Source organism: Malania oleifera, chromosome 8 (genome assembly GCF_029873635.1).
Source record: "Malania oleifera isolate guangnan ecotype guangnan chromosome 8, ASM2987363v1, whole genome shotgun sequence".
NCBI lineage: Eukaryota > Viridiplantae > Streptophyta > Magnoliopsida > Santalales > Ximeniaceae > Malania > Malania oleifera.
In genome coordinates, this window is record NC_080424.1 from 2,986,158 (window position 1) to 3,005,882 (window position 19,725).

General features: G+C 34.8%; 1 protein-coding gene across 1 annotated transcript; it reads left to right on the forward strand.

Moving 5' to 3' along the window:
- The first annotated feature begins 15,630 nt into the window (after positions 1–15,630).
- On the forward strand, positions 15,631–18,191 carry LOC131161299 (mannan endo-1,4-beta-mannosidase 5-like). Its single transcript, XM_058116959.1, has 5 exons — positions 15,631–15,982; positions 16,735–16,929; positions 17,078–17,200; positions 17,290–17,495; positions 17,764–18,191. Exons 1-5 carry the CDS (start codon positions 15,659–15,661, stop codon positions 18,119–18,121), a joined length of 1,206 nt encoding a protein of 401 aa, XP_057972942.1. The 5' UTR covers positions 15,631–15,658; the 3' UTR covers positions 18,122–18,191.
- The last annotated feature ends 1,534 nt before the right edge of the window (positions 18,192–19,725 follow it).

Genomic DNA, 19,725 nt, shown 5'->3' on the forward strand with positions numbered 1-19,725 from the left:
CTCCTGGAATTTGGCAACATACTGCTGCACTTCAACGACTCCTGCGTCAGATTCATGAATTCCTCCATCTTTGCGTTTCTAACCATAGCTGGAAAATAATGTTCAAAGAAGAGTTTTTTGTACTGGGCCCACATCCATGCTATTGGTATCGGTCGATGCTCTTCCATCTGCTTTACAGACACCTACCATCTTTCAGCCTCCCCGGCCAACTTAAACGTGGCGAAGGTGACTTTTTGCCTCTCTGTGCAGTTCAAAACATCTAGGATCTTCTCGATCTCCTGGATCCAATTCTCAGCACAAACTAGATCTGCACTGCCCACAAAGACCGAGGGCTTCAACCTGGTCAACTATTCAATAGAGCAACACAACTCAGTCGTAGGACGATCTTGCCTCCTATTTGTTCGCACTACCTCAACCATAAGTTGTTGTGCAAACTCCCGCAATACGCCAGTAGAGTCGTTACCAGCCTCAAGGCCGGCACCCTCACTACTACTACCTCCCACGTTGGCAGTAATATCCCTGGATTCCATCTTGAAAAAAAATTACGAAAATCCATTAGAAAGGTAACAGCTTAAGAATCGACTGGTACTATCATGCTATAGACTCAATCCCTCAGATTCATATTCCCGATATTGACATACTTCATTAATTTGACATTATCATTCTAACTCGAATTCCGCCCTTCTACTAGGAAACGAAATTGTCGATAGATTGCCGTGATTTTTTGAACCTTTCGACTGATCCAGAAAAACACAAAAGTCTATCAATGAACTTCCATCTCCAGATATACAAAGTAAAATCCAAGGTCTTATCCTTGTCCTACACTCTGGTATATTCTAGACTATAGAACTAGCAACTCCTAAGTCCTAAACATATCCCTAACCAAACAGCATACATCAAAACACACTTCCGACTGGTTAAGGGCTCTGATAACAACTGTAACGACCCGGCCTTTTATACGGAACAGCACTGTTAACCCAAATCTAAAATAGCTATACCTGTTCCAGATACATAGACAACCTGCCCTAAATAGGGACATAGTAGTGTAAACCACACATAATTACAATGTAAATGTCGTGGAAAAACATAAACATTTATTGGGATTTCTGCTAGACTTATACCAGAGCTTACTATTACATCCTCAAGTACATAAATCCAAACATAAATTATAACATGTTATTACAACCCTCCAATAAAAACAACTTCATCAAAGTTTAGTACATAATTTGGAACGCTTACGTAATGATAAACCAAAAACAATCTCCCCAGTCCCTCTAGCTACTAGGACCGACGTACTGAAGGACCTGAAAACAAAGGTTGTATAATGGGGTGAGACACCTCTCAATAAGGAAGAAAGTGTTACAACAGTGTGTGACTGCATATATGCATATTTTCATAAAAACTCTACATATGGAACATTTCTTTATAATACTGTAACATATAAAATTTATCTACACATTCAAGTATTTAAATCATGCATATGAATATTAGAACAACTTCCAGCTTGGTATGACAGTATCCTGTTCATACAAAAAAAAAAGTCGAGCACCTTCTATAGTCCGACCGCCCCCTAGTTTATTTTTACTAGCAACTTACAACATCTTTTGGTAGCAAGTTGTGGTTCTAGTATCATATATACAATTTATAACAAAATATAGTAACCTGTGCAATTCCAATATTTTTCACAATTTCAGATAATCACATCGGGTATAATCTAGCACATATCCTCTCGGTTTACCCTTTTCACATATACAGTGTAATGACCCGAATAATAATAATGTAATTTAAATAAAGAGGAAAGGAAATGGAAATAGTAATAGAAGGAGGCAGTCGACTTCATCGACGAACGCAAAGCGTTTGTCAACAACATTGCACTTTGGAGGAATAACTAAGGGAAATTATGAGGACCTCATCGATGAACACAAGGGATTCGTTGACGAGGGTATAAGAGGGTCTCGTCAACGAAGACAAGATTCTTTGACGAGAAGATACCGAGAGAGGGTTTTGAGGAAGTCTGAAATTCGTCGACGAAGGTATAGGTTCGTCGACGAACTTTCTATAGGACTCGTCGACGAGGTGACGTGTCTCATCGACAAATCCAATCCTACAAATATCAAAACCCGTATTTAAACATCAAAATTTAGAAAAACCTCTCTCTCTCTCTCTCTCTCTCTCTCTCTCTCTCCATTCGGGTTCTCTCCCTTCTCTCTTCGATTTCGGCTCCGTCGCTCGCTGGATCAACGATCTGAAGCCACCACAACGCTCTTGGAGAAGTTCTCTGTATATCCGCTAGAGTGGATCGTCGATGGAACTCCGTTGAAAATCATCCCTGAGTTGAGGTAAGACTTTTTAAGCCAAATTTGGTCCTACTGTAGTTATAGGAAATGATATTCACATGAAAATACTGAAGTTTAGTACTGGGAGTTTTCATTTTCAGGGTATTTAGTAGGAAATCCTACGGGTGTGAGTCCAGAATTTATAGAGGTTTTCTCCGTAGCCATGTAAGGGAATAAACTAAAGCAGTTATTTTCTATACAAATTATTATTATTTATAAGAAAATTTATTTTCAGGAAAGTACGTATTATATCTATATATTACGAGGAAAATGCATATTTGAGAAAATATAGTTATTATGCTGAAATATATATATATGTATAAGATGCCAGAAATTATGATTTTAGAATATGAAGTATGATTTTATACAGTAAATGTGTGGCATGAATGTTACTTTACGTGAAATATATTACGATATGACTTTGTTACGAATGAAGCATGTTTTCAGGAATATGAAATGTTACAGTACAAAATGATGTTGAAAATACATGATAATTGATTTATTTTCAGAATGGTATTTATGAAATGATTTTGGCGCGAGGCCGTATATATATATATATATATGAAATGATTTCGGCGTGAGGCCGTATTTATGAAATGTTCGAAGCGAGGCCGTATATATGGGATGATTTCGGCGCGAGGCCATATTTATGAAATGATTTTCAGCGCGAGGCTATATTTATGAAATGATGAAAAATTCTCTAATATCATGTATTATATGTTATCAGAACCCGGATGTTAGTTTAGTTCAATTCAGGAGCACAATACCGTAGCTTATAGATCAGATATCTATGATCAGATTGGTACTAACCACCCCATGAGGGGGTGGGAGATGGATAGTCGATGTGACTTTCAGTGTAGAGTGTGGACGTCCACCCTGCAGTCCGAACTAGGGTGTGGCAGGCCCATCGTACTTACAGACATTTTTGACTCGGCAGTGTTCGGTCAGCCATTGTCGAGTCCCGCCTTCAGGCTGCATAACCCGTCATAGGGGTAATATATGACATCAGCTAGCTATTCATCCTAGGTATGTTTTCGGTATTATTAGCTATACTAGACAGTTATGATTAGTATGATGTATTAGAAATATGAAAGTATACGTTTTATGCAATTACTAAATGATGAATGTTTTCTGGTATAAAGTGTGTATTGTATATCTATATTATCATTAAATGTTCATGTTTCCACACAGCTGTATTTAGTTTATTTTCCTTTACTGAGAAGTGTCTCACCCCTAAATTTAATTAATTTTTCAGGAGACCCTGAGAGACCGGTGGGTCATGGCCGCCGTTGAGTTTAGTGAGTTACCCTGTTAGGAGGGTAAGTGTTGTGCTAAGATTAATGGTTTTTGTTGTAGGATCCTAGGAAATACTTTTTGGAGTTTTTGGGTATTTTTGGAGATTGTATATAAAAATAGAATGTGATGGATTATAATTAACTCAGGTATTATATATTTTATGGTTTTGAGAATGTGATTTATATTTACTACTGCTTAGGTTTCCGCTGTGAAGGACAGGTGTCCCCGTTACCAACGGGTTCGGGTTGACTGTTTTGTTTATTTTAATTATATTATATAAATTTATAAGCAGGTCGTTACATAAAGCTCGGTGTATAACCGGCCTCTGTTTTCCACATTTTTAGTATAACAAGTTGGAACTCCGTTCCCATAATCCATATACATAGTATAGAAAATTCATACATTTCCATTTCAACATATATCACACGAATTTAGTCCAAAAAAATCTACTAAATGATAAAAATTCAGTAAACGTCATTTAAATGGAAAGGTAAAGGATTTAAGCATCTCCTACTACAGTATAAATGCAAATAAGTGTTTTTCGTAAAATTTGGAGATCATACGCCAAAATCCTCGTTTTTACTAAACACCATAAAATCGTAAAACTGACATTTATATTTAGTAGAATTTCGCAAATAAGTAGTTAAATCATACATATAAGCATAACCTAACTTTTTAGCGGTTCTATTTTTCCAAAAATGATGTTGTAATCAAATTCCCCTTACCTTAAACCTGAAACAAAACTACGTACGAAAACAGTCCAAACTAACAACCAAGAATCCTCGAACCCTAAAAACCACAGAACATAACGTTACTATAATTTCGACTACTATCCAAATATTCAATCACAATCAAAATCGAAATCAAATCTTTACCTAAATTTTTGGGAAAACGTGAAAATCCTCAAAACAACGATCCGATCCGCTAAAGTTGTAGAACTTACTCCTCTAATCCTCGCAGGAACTTCCGTTTTTAGAAATGGACGTCGAACGGCGAAGAATCTTAGAAAGAGAGAGGAATTTCGTTGGTTTAGAGAGAGAGAGTTTGGAGAGAAACTTAGCTTTTAAGCAACCAAAATGGATATTTATAGAGCCTTTGACCGAGTCAAACTCGTCGATGAGGCGGCGTCTTTCATTGACTAATCTTCCACACAGCTCGTCGACGAAGCCATTTCGTCATCGCCGAGCCCAATTCCGGATATTTCTCTGACCCGCTTGGTATTTGCTCGTCGACGAGGCTCTGAAGGACTTCGTCAACGAACGTGACTCCTTTGTCGACGAACCTAGCTTATTACGGGTTTGGGTCTCTACAAAAACGGTTATTTCATATTTCTCATGCCACACATATTTTTAACTGATAATTATAATATAATACTTACAGGGAAAATATCCATATCATAGTTTTTCAAACTATATACCATGTTCTCACTTTCACATACTTTAATCAATAGTTAATTTCTCAAAAATACCTGTTATACTTTATTCCCCTTACCTGCTTATTGAGAGGGTGTTTACTACGATCTCTAAACCAACGCCCATGGCGTTCAGAGTTCAAAACTTTGAAATCATATTTTCCCAGTTTAATCTGCTCAACCCCAGAATTACAATTATCTTAATATTCCTAAGCTTACACGCTCCCATTAACTGGTTAAATTTTAACAAAAAATGCAAGTTTGATTCACTTCCCATATTTAAATTTAATTTCTAACATATTAAATACATCAATATGATCAAATCCCCGCAGTTTAATCTAATTCCAAAATATTCCCAGAAATCTAATTTGATCAAATCCCTGCAATTTAACTTGATTCCAAAATATTCCCTAAAAATTCTATTTAATCAAATCCCTATAGTTTAGCTTAATCCTAGGAATATTTCCAAAAATATAATATAATACAATCCTGCAGATTAATTTAATTCCAAGAATATTTTCAAAAATCTAATATAATCAAATACTACAATTTAATAATTAAATCCTAGAATTTAATCAGTTAAATTTTTTTTTTAAAACAATAGACATAATTTGTACTCCTCACCTTAGCCTTGGAGTGGTGCCTAAGATCCCCAGATCAAAAATCTACTCCGATTAACTTTCTCAAAATCAAAGTCAAGACCTCGTGGTAGTGTCTGATCGTCGATTTGGCTGAAGATTTGGGAGAAATTTAGAAAAGAGAGTGAGAGAACGTGAGGAGATATATATAGAGAGAGAGAGAGAGAGAGAGAGAAAAAAAGTTACCTTATCCCTGGATTGGTGCCTGCGACGACCCTATGACAAATCCACCAGGTTAAAATGTTGATCGTCGAGTTTGGAACTCAAGGATGCTTCTCGTTCTTCAATCGGCGCATGATTCGTCGAAGAAATCTTAGAGAGAGAAAGAGATGGAGGGTGGAGAAAGAGAGAGAGAGAGAGAGAGAGAGAGAGAGAGAGAGAGAGAGAGAGAGAGAGAGAGAGAGAGAGAGAGAGGAAGTTAAGAAAGAGACGGAGAGTACGCTTTGGGGGGTTTATTTACAATTGATTTCAGGAATTCAATTCCTGAAACTTCTTTTGAAGCTTCAGGTTGTACTACTATTATATATATATATATATATAAAATATATTCATTATTATATTATGTTAATCTTATATATATATATATATATATATCATTTCATTTATTTAATAAATTTAATTTAATAATATTTAATTAATTAATTCAATTTAATAATATTTAATTAATTAATTAATAATTAATTTTTATTTTTTTATACTTCTATACATATAATTTTCTGGGGCGTTACACTAAGACCCAAACTCCAGCCCAATCTAAAACCCTGAAACCCTCAGCCTAAATCCCTATGCCCACAGACCTAAGCCCAACTTAACTAACCTAGCCTAGCCTAAGCCTAAAACTAGAACCCTCAAACCCAACTGAACTAACTTGACCCAACCCAAGCCTAAAACTAGAACCCCAAACCCAACTAACCTGATTTAGGCCCAGCCAGACCTAAAACCCCAAAAACAAGGCCCAACCTTACTAACCCAACTGAACCAAGCCCAAACCCCACTTAAACCTAACCAAACCTTAACCCTAACCCTAACCCAACCAAGGTGAACCTCACTTGACCCTAGTCAACCCAAATCCCACCCCTCACTGTCTGGCTAGTGAAAAAACACAAGAAGGCACAAGAAGACACTAATAAAATTGAAAATAAAAATAAAAGACAAAAGAGACAAGAGAGAGAAGATAGAGAAAAGGTAGAAGGGGTACCTATGCGGGGCTGGTCCAAGATAGATTCAAGAAGAGAAACATAGTGCACAAAGCTCTTCTCTTGTTCTTTAATCGAAGCCTACAAAATAATTCAAAGAGATAAAGGGTTAGGGAGATTGAAAATTGAGAGAGAGAGAGAGAGAGAGAGAGAGAGAGAGACTGAGAGATAAAAAAATAGATCAAGACAAAGATATGGATAAGAGATAAAAAAAAATTAACCCTGATTTACTACGGTAAAAATTTTATTAACCCGAGACGTTCGGTCGACCATATTTTAGGTTCATCGACCATATTACTGAGTTTGGCCGACCGTGGTATTTTTGAACTAAGGTTTTGGTCGACTATCCAAAGGCGATTTTGAACCCTTCGTAGGTTCGGTCGACCATGGCTGAGGTTCGATTGACCGTTCATAAGGTTTAGTCGACCATGACCAATTTGAACTATGAGCTCGGTCAACCAAGTAGTTGGGGGCCACACACGTGTGAGCTCAGTTGACTGTGCAAGGCATGTTCATTTCAGAATGGTCGACCGTGAAGTCAACATTTTGACTTCTGGTCAGTTCGGTCGACCGAGACATTTACACTACTTAGGGTTCGGTCAATCGAGGGAAGGTCAAAGTATGACTCTGTGTGTGAACAGTGTTTCAGTCGATCGTGGTAATATAACGGAAGGTGGTCGATCGACTAAGGGCATTTTAAATTTACTATTTTGCCCTAAATTTGACCAAAAAATCTAACATCGGTCGACCTTCTGGTTCCCTACGATCAGTCTATGGTCTTTGAGAATTTAATTCTTATCATGCATGATGTGCAAATATTACAGACCCAAAATATAAAACAAAATGTATTTTACAATAAGAACAAACATCTTCAATCTTTTTACTCGTGTGTCTTCATAGAATGCGTCAGATACATGTGATCTTAGAGTTTCTTCTAGCTTCCAAGTCCTTTGATCTTATTATGTGTGTTGAAATTTTGGCATGTTCATATACTTAAACACACATAAAATACTAGTGCTTTGTCAGCATCAAAATAGATATCGAATTAAAAAAGTCAAGAAAGCCTTTTTTAACTCAGAAAACTCAAAAAAGTTTAAAAAAAAATAGCAAAAATAATAAAATTTGAGAAATTTTCTTTTAAAAATTTTAGAAAAATCCAAAAAAAATAGAGATAATTCTAGAAAAGGCATAGGACTCTTTTTGCTTGATTTTGGTCATTTTCTAATAGTTTTTTCTTGTGTAGCTTGCTTATTGCATGATTTTTCTTGTCGCATGAATGTGTGTTTACATCTTTCTGTTATGTGTGTACACCCCCATGAGGAGGAAGATGATAAAATGAGTTTATGTAATCCCCAATTATCAGCGCCTAAGGGGCAAGGATTCAAACATAATCACTTCAAACTCACTTGGCTGTGAGTCTACTAGACTCCTCAATTTAGGTACATGCTTTTAATGCATACTTCACATATGCATTTCTATGAGTGTCTTTTAGCTTACATGCTTTGAATGCTGACTTTATTTCTTGATTCTTTGCAAACATTGGGGTATTGAAATGAATTCTCATAATGAAATTTCCTCTAAAATTGGAGGGTTTTGTCTTTTGCAAGACCTCACAATATTTAAATTTTAGGTAAATCAAACATTTAATTTGGAACAAATTCAATAAGAAACTAATCCTTATAGGTATCGTTGGGGATAATGTATTTGTACGCCTTTTAGGATCCTAAGCTGAGGATGGCTTCTATATTTCACATGATCATCCAATCTATTACGGCTTGGTAATCGAATAAAAAGGAAAATTTAAGTCTTGATCGGTTGATTTTAAAGGTGATCCTAGGCTAATTAGGTGTCATCCAGCGGACGGGTGTAAAAGGGTGCTAATACATTTTCTTTACATAATTGTACTCCCAAATCCGATATAATACACAAACTATTGACAATTGGTTTTCTTAGACCTAGGTATAGCTTAGAGATATACTAATGAACTGGTAGTATATTAAATAGGTGTTCTAACCTCACCTAATACAAAAATAGGTTAGTTGCAACTCCATTGAGCTATATTTTAACACATTTTCACCACATGAATTGCCCCCTTATATGATCTTGAGTTCGCCATTCAGTAGAGGCGATTCAAAGACTCTACCCCCTTATTTTAGGAGTTGACTCTCCAAAATGTTGCGACACTTCCCAAGGCCTTAAGGAAAAAACACTTCCCAAGGCCTTAAGGAAAAAACTATCTTCTATAGTTTCAACCTAAGTCTTATTGATTAGACTCTGTCTTCTTTGCTGTTAATCGACACACCATCTGACCCAAATCATATATAAAATCCGTGATTGAGCTACAAATGATAGTGGTGCTTTTTTTTTAAAGTACAAAAATATATTTAATATTTTAAATTTGTATTCTCGAGTGTATTCTCAGACACTTAAGACGATGGAAACTGCATTTAGAAGTATAGTCCAACCCTATCAGTGCCCGAGATGACAAGTTAGGGATGTGGAACACAGCTGAGAAAAGGACTTAAATCATCTTTTCCATAATCTCTCCAAAGAGAAATTTAATCAATTGCTTACGGAGTTGGATTTGTAGGTAATGCTGACTGTTCCATTTTTTCCTTTTTAGATTGTAATTCTCATGCCACCGCAGTGGGGCGGGGGTCTATGAGGGACGTCACTCTGCACCAGCACCGGCCGGCTGCGTCACCTCCGCCCCGAGCGGCGGCAGCCACCGGTTCACCGCATGCACCAGGAATCCTAGAAATCAGTCCGAGCTCCATCAGTCCCACCAAAACCCCTGGCCCCACATTCGTGTAACTCATTACTCAACACTAGCGCTTAGCACACCCTTCTAGGGTGGTTGCACCAATGACGTGTTCATGGCACAGTTCTCTAGCATTTCAAGAATTTCGATAAAAAATTTAGGTGTCACTGAGTATCATCCTACACTAAAATCATGTCATATTTTACTTATGTGAAGTTAAATTGTCGATGGCACAATTTTAATAAGTATGAGTCTAATTTGATTAAAATTAAATTAATTAAATTAGAGTAAATTCAATCAATTTGATTCAATTAAAAATTCAGATTGATTTGGTTTTCATTTTTTGTAGAATTTTGGTTTTTGGTTCTTGTTTCGATAATAAATAATTATATATATTATATATTAAAATATTTTATATATTATATATATTAAAATTTTATTTATTTTTTATATATTATTTATATTTTATATATATTAAAAAATTTATATTTTATATATATTAAAATATTAAGTCGATTAAACTTGATTAACCAATTTAACCAAAATTCAGTTCGATCAACTTTGAATTCAGTTAAATATGAAATTTCGGTCAATTTGGTTAATGAGATTTTTTAATCGAACTGACCGAATGCTCACCCCTAGTAATGAGGCATGTGAAATTTCTCATAGTATGCAAGTTTTTTTCAAATTTTGATTACGTATATGTTATAGTGACTTCTTGTAATGTATTGGCTCAAGTGATAAGAGTGACTTGTGACTTTGGTAACCCCAAGATCACGAGTTTGATTCTCCCTTGAGAATTTTGTTGGAATTGGTGTATTCCCAATAGGGGGTTGAATTGGATATTTAAACAATTTATGCCTACGTTAAATCAGATGACAATAGTATTACACAACTTAGGATCTGTCTATGCAGTCTCAATCACACTGGTAAATAACTGAGAAAATATTTAAACAATTAAAGTAATCTCAATATTTACCAAGCATTCACAGAAATTGACATATAAACAAATAAATGTGAAAAATTAAATAGTGCAGGGAAAAAGAATGGCAAAGGATATGTTATCGGGTTTTGGCAAATACTGGTTACGTCCCCGCCTCAAGCTCCCAAGTAAGAAGATTCCACTAAGTTGTTCACTTGCGGGTGGAGCGACACCGTTTATAATACCTTACCAAAATAGTGCACCTAGTTTTCCTAACCGAGTCTGAACCAGTCTGGTTCTCACCTAATCAAATTTGAGCAAGTCCGAGACTATTCACAGGGCTAGTCTCCCTCTTCCGACAACCCGTCAGGATTACAACAAATATTCAAATGAAATATTTTTCATACAACTAGAATGCTTCTCAAAAGCAGATGTGTACAACAATATGCTTAAAAATACACTCACATATGATATGCAAATAAGCTCAATGTGAATATGTGATTTTTACAAAAATAATCTTTAAATAAAAATGAGTATGATGAATGGTCAAAGATTTTATGTCCAAATAAGAAATTTCTTCAAAAATATTTTTCTAAATTAGGTGCTGGAGAAATTAGGATTTATGGTTCAAAAATATTTTTGCAAGTACAAGCAAATGAGTCTTTGAATCTTACAATGGATGAGCAAGATTCCCAAGCAAATAATATTAACTCTTGAGAATATTTATCAAATGAAATATGTGAGAGAAACTAAAATAATACTCTCAAAATAAGATATAAAAAATATATGCAGGATGAGAGTAAAAACGATTTAGATTTGTAAAACAAGAGCCCAAGGATGTTTAAAGCAAATCTCTCTTGAAAGATTTAACAAAAGAAATAAAAAAGAGGGTATATGTTAAGTATAAAATTTGAGAGAGTTTCTGGGCTAATCAACTTACTAACTATGAGTAATGAGGGGGTATATATAGACTTGGGTGAAAATATGACCGTTGGGGATACAAGGGGTATTTCTGAAAATATTTAACCATGTTTAATAAAAAATAACTTTATTTACCCTCGGAAAAAATCTCACCAACTCGAGAGGTTCGGTCGACCATATTCAAGGTTCGTTTGACCATATTACTAAGTTCAGTCGACTGTGATAATTTTGAACTAAGGATTCAGTCGACCGTCTTAGGGCAATTTTGAACCCCTTCGTGGGTTCAGCAGATCGAAGATAAGGTTTGGTTGACCGCTCATGTGGTTCAGTCAACCGATGCCAAAAATGAACTACACATTTGGTCGGCCGAACAATTGGGGGTCAGACATGTGTCAGTTCGGTCGAGCAAGGATGATACGTTCATTTTAGAACGGTCAACCGTGAGAAGTCAACATGTTGACTTCTAAACGATTCGGTCGACCAAGGCTTTTACACTACTAGGGATTTGGTCAACCGAAGCGTTGACTTTGGTCAACTTCTCAGTTCAATCGACCAAGGTCATATGACCTTGCAATGGTCAGTCAACTAAGGCAAGTGAAATTCCTATTTTGCCCTTGATTTTAACCTTAACAAAATTTCCCTTTAAATGTGAGTACGGTTTTTAAGTGAAGGATTTTTCTATGAAGGATTTTGTGTCCTAAGGTCAGTTATAGTCCCTGTCCGGTTCCCCACGGTCGAGGCTTTTAAATTAAGCCAAAAAATCCAATGTTAGTCGATCAAAGTAAACTTCGTTTTAGCCCTAAAATCATTTTGAAAACCCTATTATGATTTTAGTATTTTTAAAAAAGGTTTTCAATGAATAATGTTGGTCCATAAGGTCTGACTATGGTCTTTGAGTTTTTCCTTCACATCATGCATGTCATGTAATTATTACAGACCACAAATTAAATGCATATACAACTTAAAAAAAATAATGTCTTCAATGTTCTTTTGCTCTTCTTGTTCTTTATGGAATCCGCCAAGTGAATGTGATCTTTGTATTCTTCAGGCTTTCATTTCTTATGAACCTCATGTGTGTGTTGTATTGTAAACTTGTTCACAAACTTAAACACACATAAGATACTAGTGTTTTTTCAGAATCAAAATAGAGATCGAACTCAAAAAGTCAATAAATTTATTATGGTGAATTACCAGGGATACGTCAATGGGCGGGCGGCTTTCACCTCCCCCCCTGGGGTTTGGTGCCGCACCATAGTGTCCACAGTGGCGCGATGGTGGTTGGAGTCCTCGGGTTATCAAAAAAAAAAACATTGATAGCTCCTCTCTAATTTCTTAACAAATTGTTCTAATCTTGGCATATAAATTCCCTTACGACTCGTTTGACTCAACGGAATAGCTATTTATTAGAACAAAATGGAATATAGTTTAAATTTTGAAATCAAGAAAATAATTATCCTTCATATATTTCAATTATTTTATTAAACATGTAATAAAAAAAAAATAGACATCCTCATGATGAAATTTGAGAATAGTTATTACCTGTCTATTCATTATTATGGACTCATAAAATGTTTAACATTATTATTTACTTTATAGTAGCAACATTGTTGACACCCATTTTGTCTGGGCTCAATAAAAAATTTGTCCCTAGAATAATAAAGAAAATAAAAAATAAATTTTGAGAATGTAAAATAAATAAAATTTAAATGAGAAAAGTGAATTTTGAAAATGAAAAAAAAAAAATCTGATTACATGTATATTATTATAGTGCCTCCTTCGTCATGTATTAGTGCATAACATCGATAGCTCCTCTGTGATTTCTTAACAAATTGTTCTAATCATGGCATGTAAATTTCCATGACTCGTCTCGGCGAAATAGCTATTTATTGGAATAAAATGGAACATAGTTTAAATTTTTAAAATGAAGGAAACTTAACCTTACATTAATAAGTTTTTTGTAATTATTTTTTGTTATCCTAATTAATCTAAAAATATTAATAAATTTTCCTTACATTTATAAAATATTGTTAAATTGAAATTACACACTTTTATCACTATTATTTTTTAGGAGCCTAGAGTTTTTTTAAAAAAAAATCTCAAAAAGTTTTATTCTCATGGAGTAATTATGACTTTTAGTACACAAGTTAGAATAGAATAACTTAAAAAATAATTAATATTTTTTTCATAATTAATAATACCTTGACCCCAAACGAAATGAATAATTCATCACAATGCAAAGGGATCTTCCCTTATTTCTATCCTTCAATTTATAATTATTAAATCATTTTGGATGACTAAAATAGATTTCAATTAATAGTATACAAATTAATTTATCATTTCACTCTAAATAAAAGGAAGTTCATATAATGTTTATGTGCGGGTGTTGAACACTCATACCATACATATGCTTAAGATCATAACACATAATATATAAAGATATTAACTAGCCTCCACGGGCATGGCGCGGTGGAAAGGCATTAAGAAAGAGCATCGGAGGTTTAATTTTAGGTAGATATACTCACGGAGCCAGCGGTACCTGTAGATGGTGAGAATTTACTCTGTGAGCCAGCGGAGACTGTGGATGATAATGGAGATGTGTCCTGGGAGTCGAGTTGGCCGAACGTCTAACTGATGCACGGAAGTTATGTCCGCATTCCGGATTTTACCTTATCAGCGAGACCTAGGGGGAGGACACTGATCCGTAGGTTTGGTGTCGCACTAGGAGGTCTGAAGAGCTTGTTGGTGGCTGGAGTTCCTATGTAATCAAAAAGGAAAAAAAAATATATATATATATTAACTAGACCGATCCCAAATGATCATATAATTCATATTAAAATAGTCTCACACATCATTTAATAATTCACCTCAATATTATGATTCTATCTTATGAAAATCTTAAGCATGAAAAACACATATAATAGATGGAGCCTTTATAGACACTCAGATCAACCTATATCTAAATATGTGGTATTTGTTTGCTTGACAATTCTAGATTTAAAATTTTTAGGAAGATACAGGGAAAGTTGAGCTAATGAAAAGTTGTGATCCATTTTTAAGAAACATAAATATACTAATTATCTATTAGTTTATAGTTATATTAAAATTTTAAGCTTGCAAAAGAAAATATTTTAGGGAGAACGAATAGAAAAATGAAAACTATACTCCCACACCCTTCCTTTAATTAATAGTATAGAAAATATAATTATCTTTTCATCTATTTATCTCTTCACCAATTTCACATCTTGTTCTTCCTTTTTTTTATTTATTGTTGAGTGTTTGAAAGCATGAATTTTTTAAGTATTAAATTTAAATCTATACATATGAGGAATAAACCCATATATATATAATCCAAAACTTCAACCTGGGTAAGCCCTTTGGACCCACATAGTGGCACTAAATCGAGATATGAAAATATTGTCGTCCATTCATTAACACATTCCTGATAATTCACTAGACAAACTATAAGTGAGGAATCGAATATGAAACTGTGGGATGACTAAAGCCCAACTCTGCTCTTTACCACCGGAACAAATCCAACTATCAAAGCATAAACCTATTATAATTTCATATTATATTTTATTTAAATCAGTATAAATATAAATTCAAGACACCCCAAATCCATACTCTCAAACCGAAAATAAAAGGATTTGCGTGTAGAAAATGATTACATCCCAACAGTGTACTCGTCACATCCATCATTTGGATATGCATGGCATCCCATTCCTATTGTGTCGCTAGCTAGCTTTGATGATATCAATCTGTCCCATAAACACTCATGCATGCATTATCCATTATCCATTATCCATTATCCAATTATCCTAACCATGAGGAATTAGTAGTGCCTTTGTGTAAGACGCTAGCTAACATATTGATTAACTAAACATATATAGAATACATGAAAGGTCCTTTTCCTTAATAAGATATACTCAAAACTTCATATCCATCTCTTCGTATATTTATTATTCTTCACCTTGAAAAAAATGTTTCAAAAAAAATTACTGCCATTAAGTTCCATGTAAACCAACCCCTAATCTAGTCTCCATCCAACCTCTTTAACATGCAAACGTATCCACAGTTAATTTCTCTCTCTCTCTCTCTGTAAAATTTTGCCTATATATAACACCAAACCCAAAAGAGTTTCTTCACGTCCATTACATATTTTTTTCATCAAAGCAAAATGGGGGCGTTCTTTGGAATTGGAAACTGCAGTCTCTTGGTGATCCTCATTGCTTCCATGGCATACCATGGTGAAGGCTTAGGGTTTATTGCAACTAGAGAGACTCAGTTCGTGGTCGACCAATCTCCTTTCTTCTTCAATGGATTCAACTCTTACTGGCTCATGGACGTTGCATCCGACCCAAGCCAGAGGTACAAGGTTTCCAATGTGTTCCGGGATGCCGCTGCCACTGGTCTATCCATCTGCCGCACTTGGGCTTTCAGCGACGGTGGCAGCCGCGCCCTCCAAACATCTCCCGGCGTCTACAACCAGAATTTTTTTCAGGTTTATTTTCATTAATTAATAATCTCACAAAAAAAGCTAGTCTTCTTAGGGTATGTGGTGTCTCAAGAGACGTTTCGACAAGATAAATTCTAAGCCATGTGTGGACCTCATGCTTGGCTTGGACTACACATCTTGTATGTATCTTGTCGAGATGACCCTTGAGACACCACGGAAGAGGACTGATACTTCTATCTTAGTTTTTTAACTTCAACCTATTTAGTATTTTGGAGGAGTTATTGTCCAATTAGTTAATATGATTATTTCTTAATAAATATAGCTTCTAAATTTCTATCATTTCCTAGAACAATATTTTTTGTTAGAAAAAGAAAAAAAGAAATTTGGTGCGTGCATGAATTAACTAATAAATTATGGAGTTATGTTTACATAAATGCATTTTAATCTAATTAAACTAAACTAGTTGACTGCAAGCTTACTTGTAGTATTAAATAACAAGGATGTTTTATGAAAACATATGTTGCATAGTGATTGTGTGAGATGTGTCAATTAACATATGTTGACCAAATGGCTCAACCAAGTAGGAGTTTTGGGTCATCATATATATGTATGTGTATGTGTGTGTGTGTGTGTGTGTGTGTTGACCCAAAAATAAAAATATCCGGGGTTACATGTGTGTATTATTAAAATATTAATAAAAAGTAGGAATTTGCTTGACCAATAACAAAAACGTCATCAATATCTTTACAAACGAGACATGAATATATGTACTAACGATCACTTCTAACAATTTTCAGGCACTAGATTTCGTGGTTTCAGAGGCACGAAAGTATAATATTCGACTAATCTTAAGTTTGGTCAACAATTGGAAGGACTATGGAGGAAGATCTCAATATGTTAACTGGGCTAAAAGTGTAGGAGTCCCAGTTAATAATGATGATGATTTTTACACCAATGCAATCCTTAAGGGTTATTACAAGAACCATGTCAGGGTAAAACATTTAGACTATTCCTTAATGTTAGTTTGGTGTACTGTTTAATGGTACACTATTGGGTGGACAGGTGCTTATTGGTTAGGGGGAAATATATCTTTTGCTAATTAACACCTTCATTATTAACTTGATTCGATGCCCATCACAGGCAGTTCTTACAAGGATGAACACAATAACTAAAGTTGCATACAAGGATGATCCAACTATCATGGCCTGGGAGCTAATGAATGAACCTCGTTGCCAAGTTGACAGCTCTGGAAAAGCCCTAATTGTGAGTCTCCAAACTATTTTTTCAAAAAAAAAAATTGTATATATGCATGTGCTTAAATCCTAATATTGTATATATGTATGTAATGATAGGGTTGGGTCCAAGAGATGGCTTCTTATCTTAAATCTATAGATAGTAAACACTTATTGGAGATAGGCCTAGAGGGCTTCTATGGGGAGTCCACTCCAGACAGGAAGCGGTACAATCCGGGAGGTGGCTTGTTTGGCACAGATTTTATAACCAATAACCAAATTAAAGAGATTGATTTTACTTCCATACACGCATATCCTGATGCTTGGTAAGTTTTGGCATCCATTCTCTCAACTACTATCACATGTGTCCATTTAAATAAAATTTTGATCCTACAAAATAATCTAGTTCAGGACTCACCCCAAAAGCTTGTAGTTTCATTCATTGTGCAATCCAATCTATATTTAAATGGGCACAACTAGTGGAAGTTTGATAAGTTAGTGTTCCAAAGGTAACCCATCAATTAATAGTCAAACTTCATATCCATTATCAGAAGTAAATAGACAATTAATCATTACATGTGTACTTTTTGATAGGTTGTCTGGCCAAAACCAAACCTCTCAAATGGCGTTTGTTCAAAGGTGGATGACAAGTCACTCAGCAGACTCAAAAACTATATTGAAGAAGCCATTAGTATTTGCTGAATTTGGAAAATCAAAGAAAGTTGCAGACTACACTGCAAGTGGGAGAGATACTTACTTAAAATCTATATACACCACAATTTACAATGATGCAAGTAAAGGAGGAGGAATGAGAGGAGGGTTGGTTTGGCAACTAATGGCTGAAGGAATGGAGTCATATTATGATGGGTATGAGATTGTTCTACCACAAGATCAATCCATAGCTGCTATCATCACTCAACAATCTCAGAAGATGAAGGAGCTTATGCACTAGTGACCTATCTTTGTTTAGATCATGCAATTTGCATTTACTTAATAATATCAATGAATATTGTACCACAAAATTGATCCCTAAATTTTCGGTAAGTTGTACTTCATCCTCAAAACTTTTATCAACAAGCGTTTGATGATTTAAACCTAAGTTTGAATTTCAATTTTTTATCAATTTCTAAACAAGGATCCTATGACAAACTAGCCTAAAAATTTTAAGAAATGGAGTGCAATTTTGAAATTAAGTTGGGAAGGAATGGGCATATATACCTAATCACATCTTCAAACATTTATCCTATATATTAAAGTATGAATTGGATGGGGGGAGGCTTGGTCCTCATGATGAGCTGCCAAACCAATCCTTTTGCATGCTAACCACCTTATCTATGTATATGAGAATGTTTTTCGCCATAATCCACCAAGCAAGCTAGCCGCTTCTACTCCATATCTAATAGTTCCTTCTGCTTTTACTAAGTTAGATGTAGCACATATTACATTGGCTCTCCAGCTTGACTAATAAACTAAGCCTCATATTGTGATAATTCCACATTATTTAGTTAATTCATGTTGACTTTGTGATATGACGTGTGATCTTAAACATGCAAAGCACGGGTAATAAAGGACTTGTAGCAAGTAAAAAGATTTCATTCTAAATGGTTCTTGCTAGCCCGTCAGCTACACTATCTTAGTTTATATGTTTTGATGATATTAACCTATTTGTTGTTTCTAGTATTTTCCATCCTTACAGATCTTATCTAGTATAGGTACAAAGTGTCAGATACACAAAGGTACCAAATCAGAAGCAAAGATCGGACCTAGTAGACATCAAATAGAAAAGATCGAAAGGACACGAACTTAGAAGCACCAAAACACATCCCGGAGTTTTTATTATGTATAAATTAATTGTAATAAGGGTTGTGTGAGTGAGTGCGTATTATAACTCTTGTGGTGTGTGTCTTGCATGAATTTTGAGTAAGAGTTAAGTCATTGCATAAGCATACTATGACACATGAGTATATAGGATCTACATAAAAGTAACAAACTCACAATTCATAGTTTTCTAAGTTAAAACAAGAGTTTTTCAAATGAATCCTAAAACTCAAATATGTTTTCAAAGGGACAAGTTTTTAACACCCTAATTTTAAGAACATTTTTATACTTAGTCTCGATTGTGTTAATCCTAAAGGTTCAAAGAAAGTCAAGTATATTTATAAAAGGACATACTAAGCATATAAGATATCAAAATGGGTTTTCAAACGTGTTTTATTAACTAAGATATCTTATATTCAAAAGGAAACTCATTTGGACAAATTTTAATCTTCATTAGACTTAATATATTTCATATACTTTTTTTCCAAGAATGTTTTGAGTCATTAAAACACTTTTTGACAAGGAAAAATAAAGCAATCGTCACTACCGTAGTGCAGCCTAGAGTCCTAAATACCCTTCGGTATTTTGGGTATAACTTTTGTTAGAAAAGTCCAAATGGGACGATCTTGGTGTCCCTGGAAAGTTAAGACAAAATTACACAACTTTCATTTTGATCACTTTTTCTGATTCAGGGACCTCGTTGACGAATTCAATGGGCAAAATGACGCTAACGGGCGG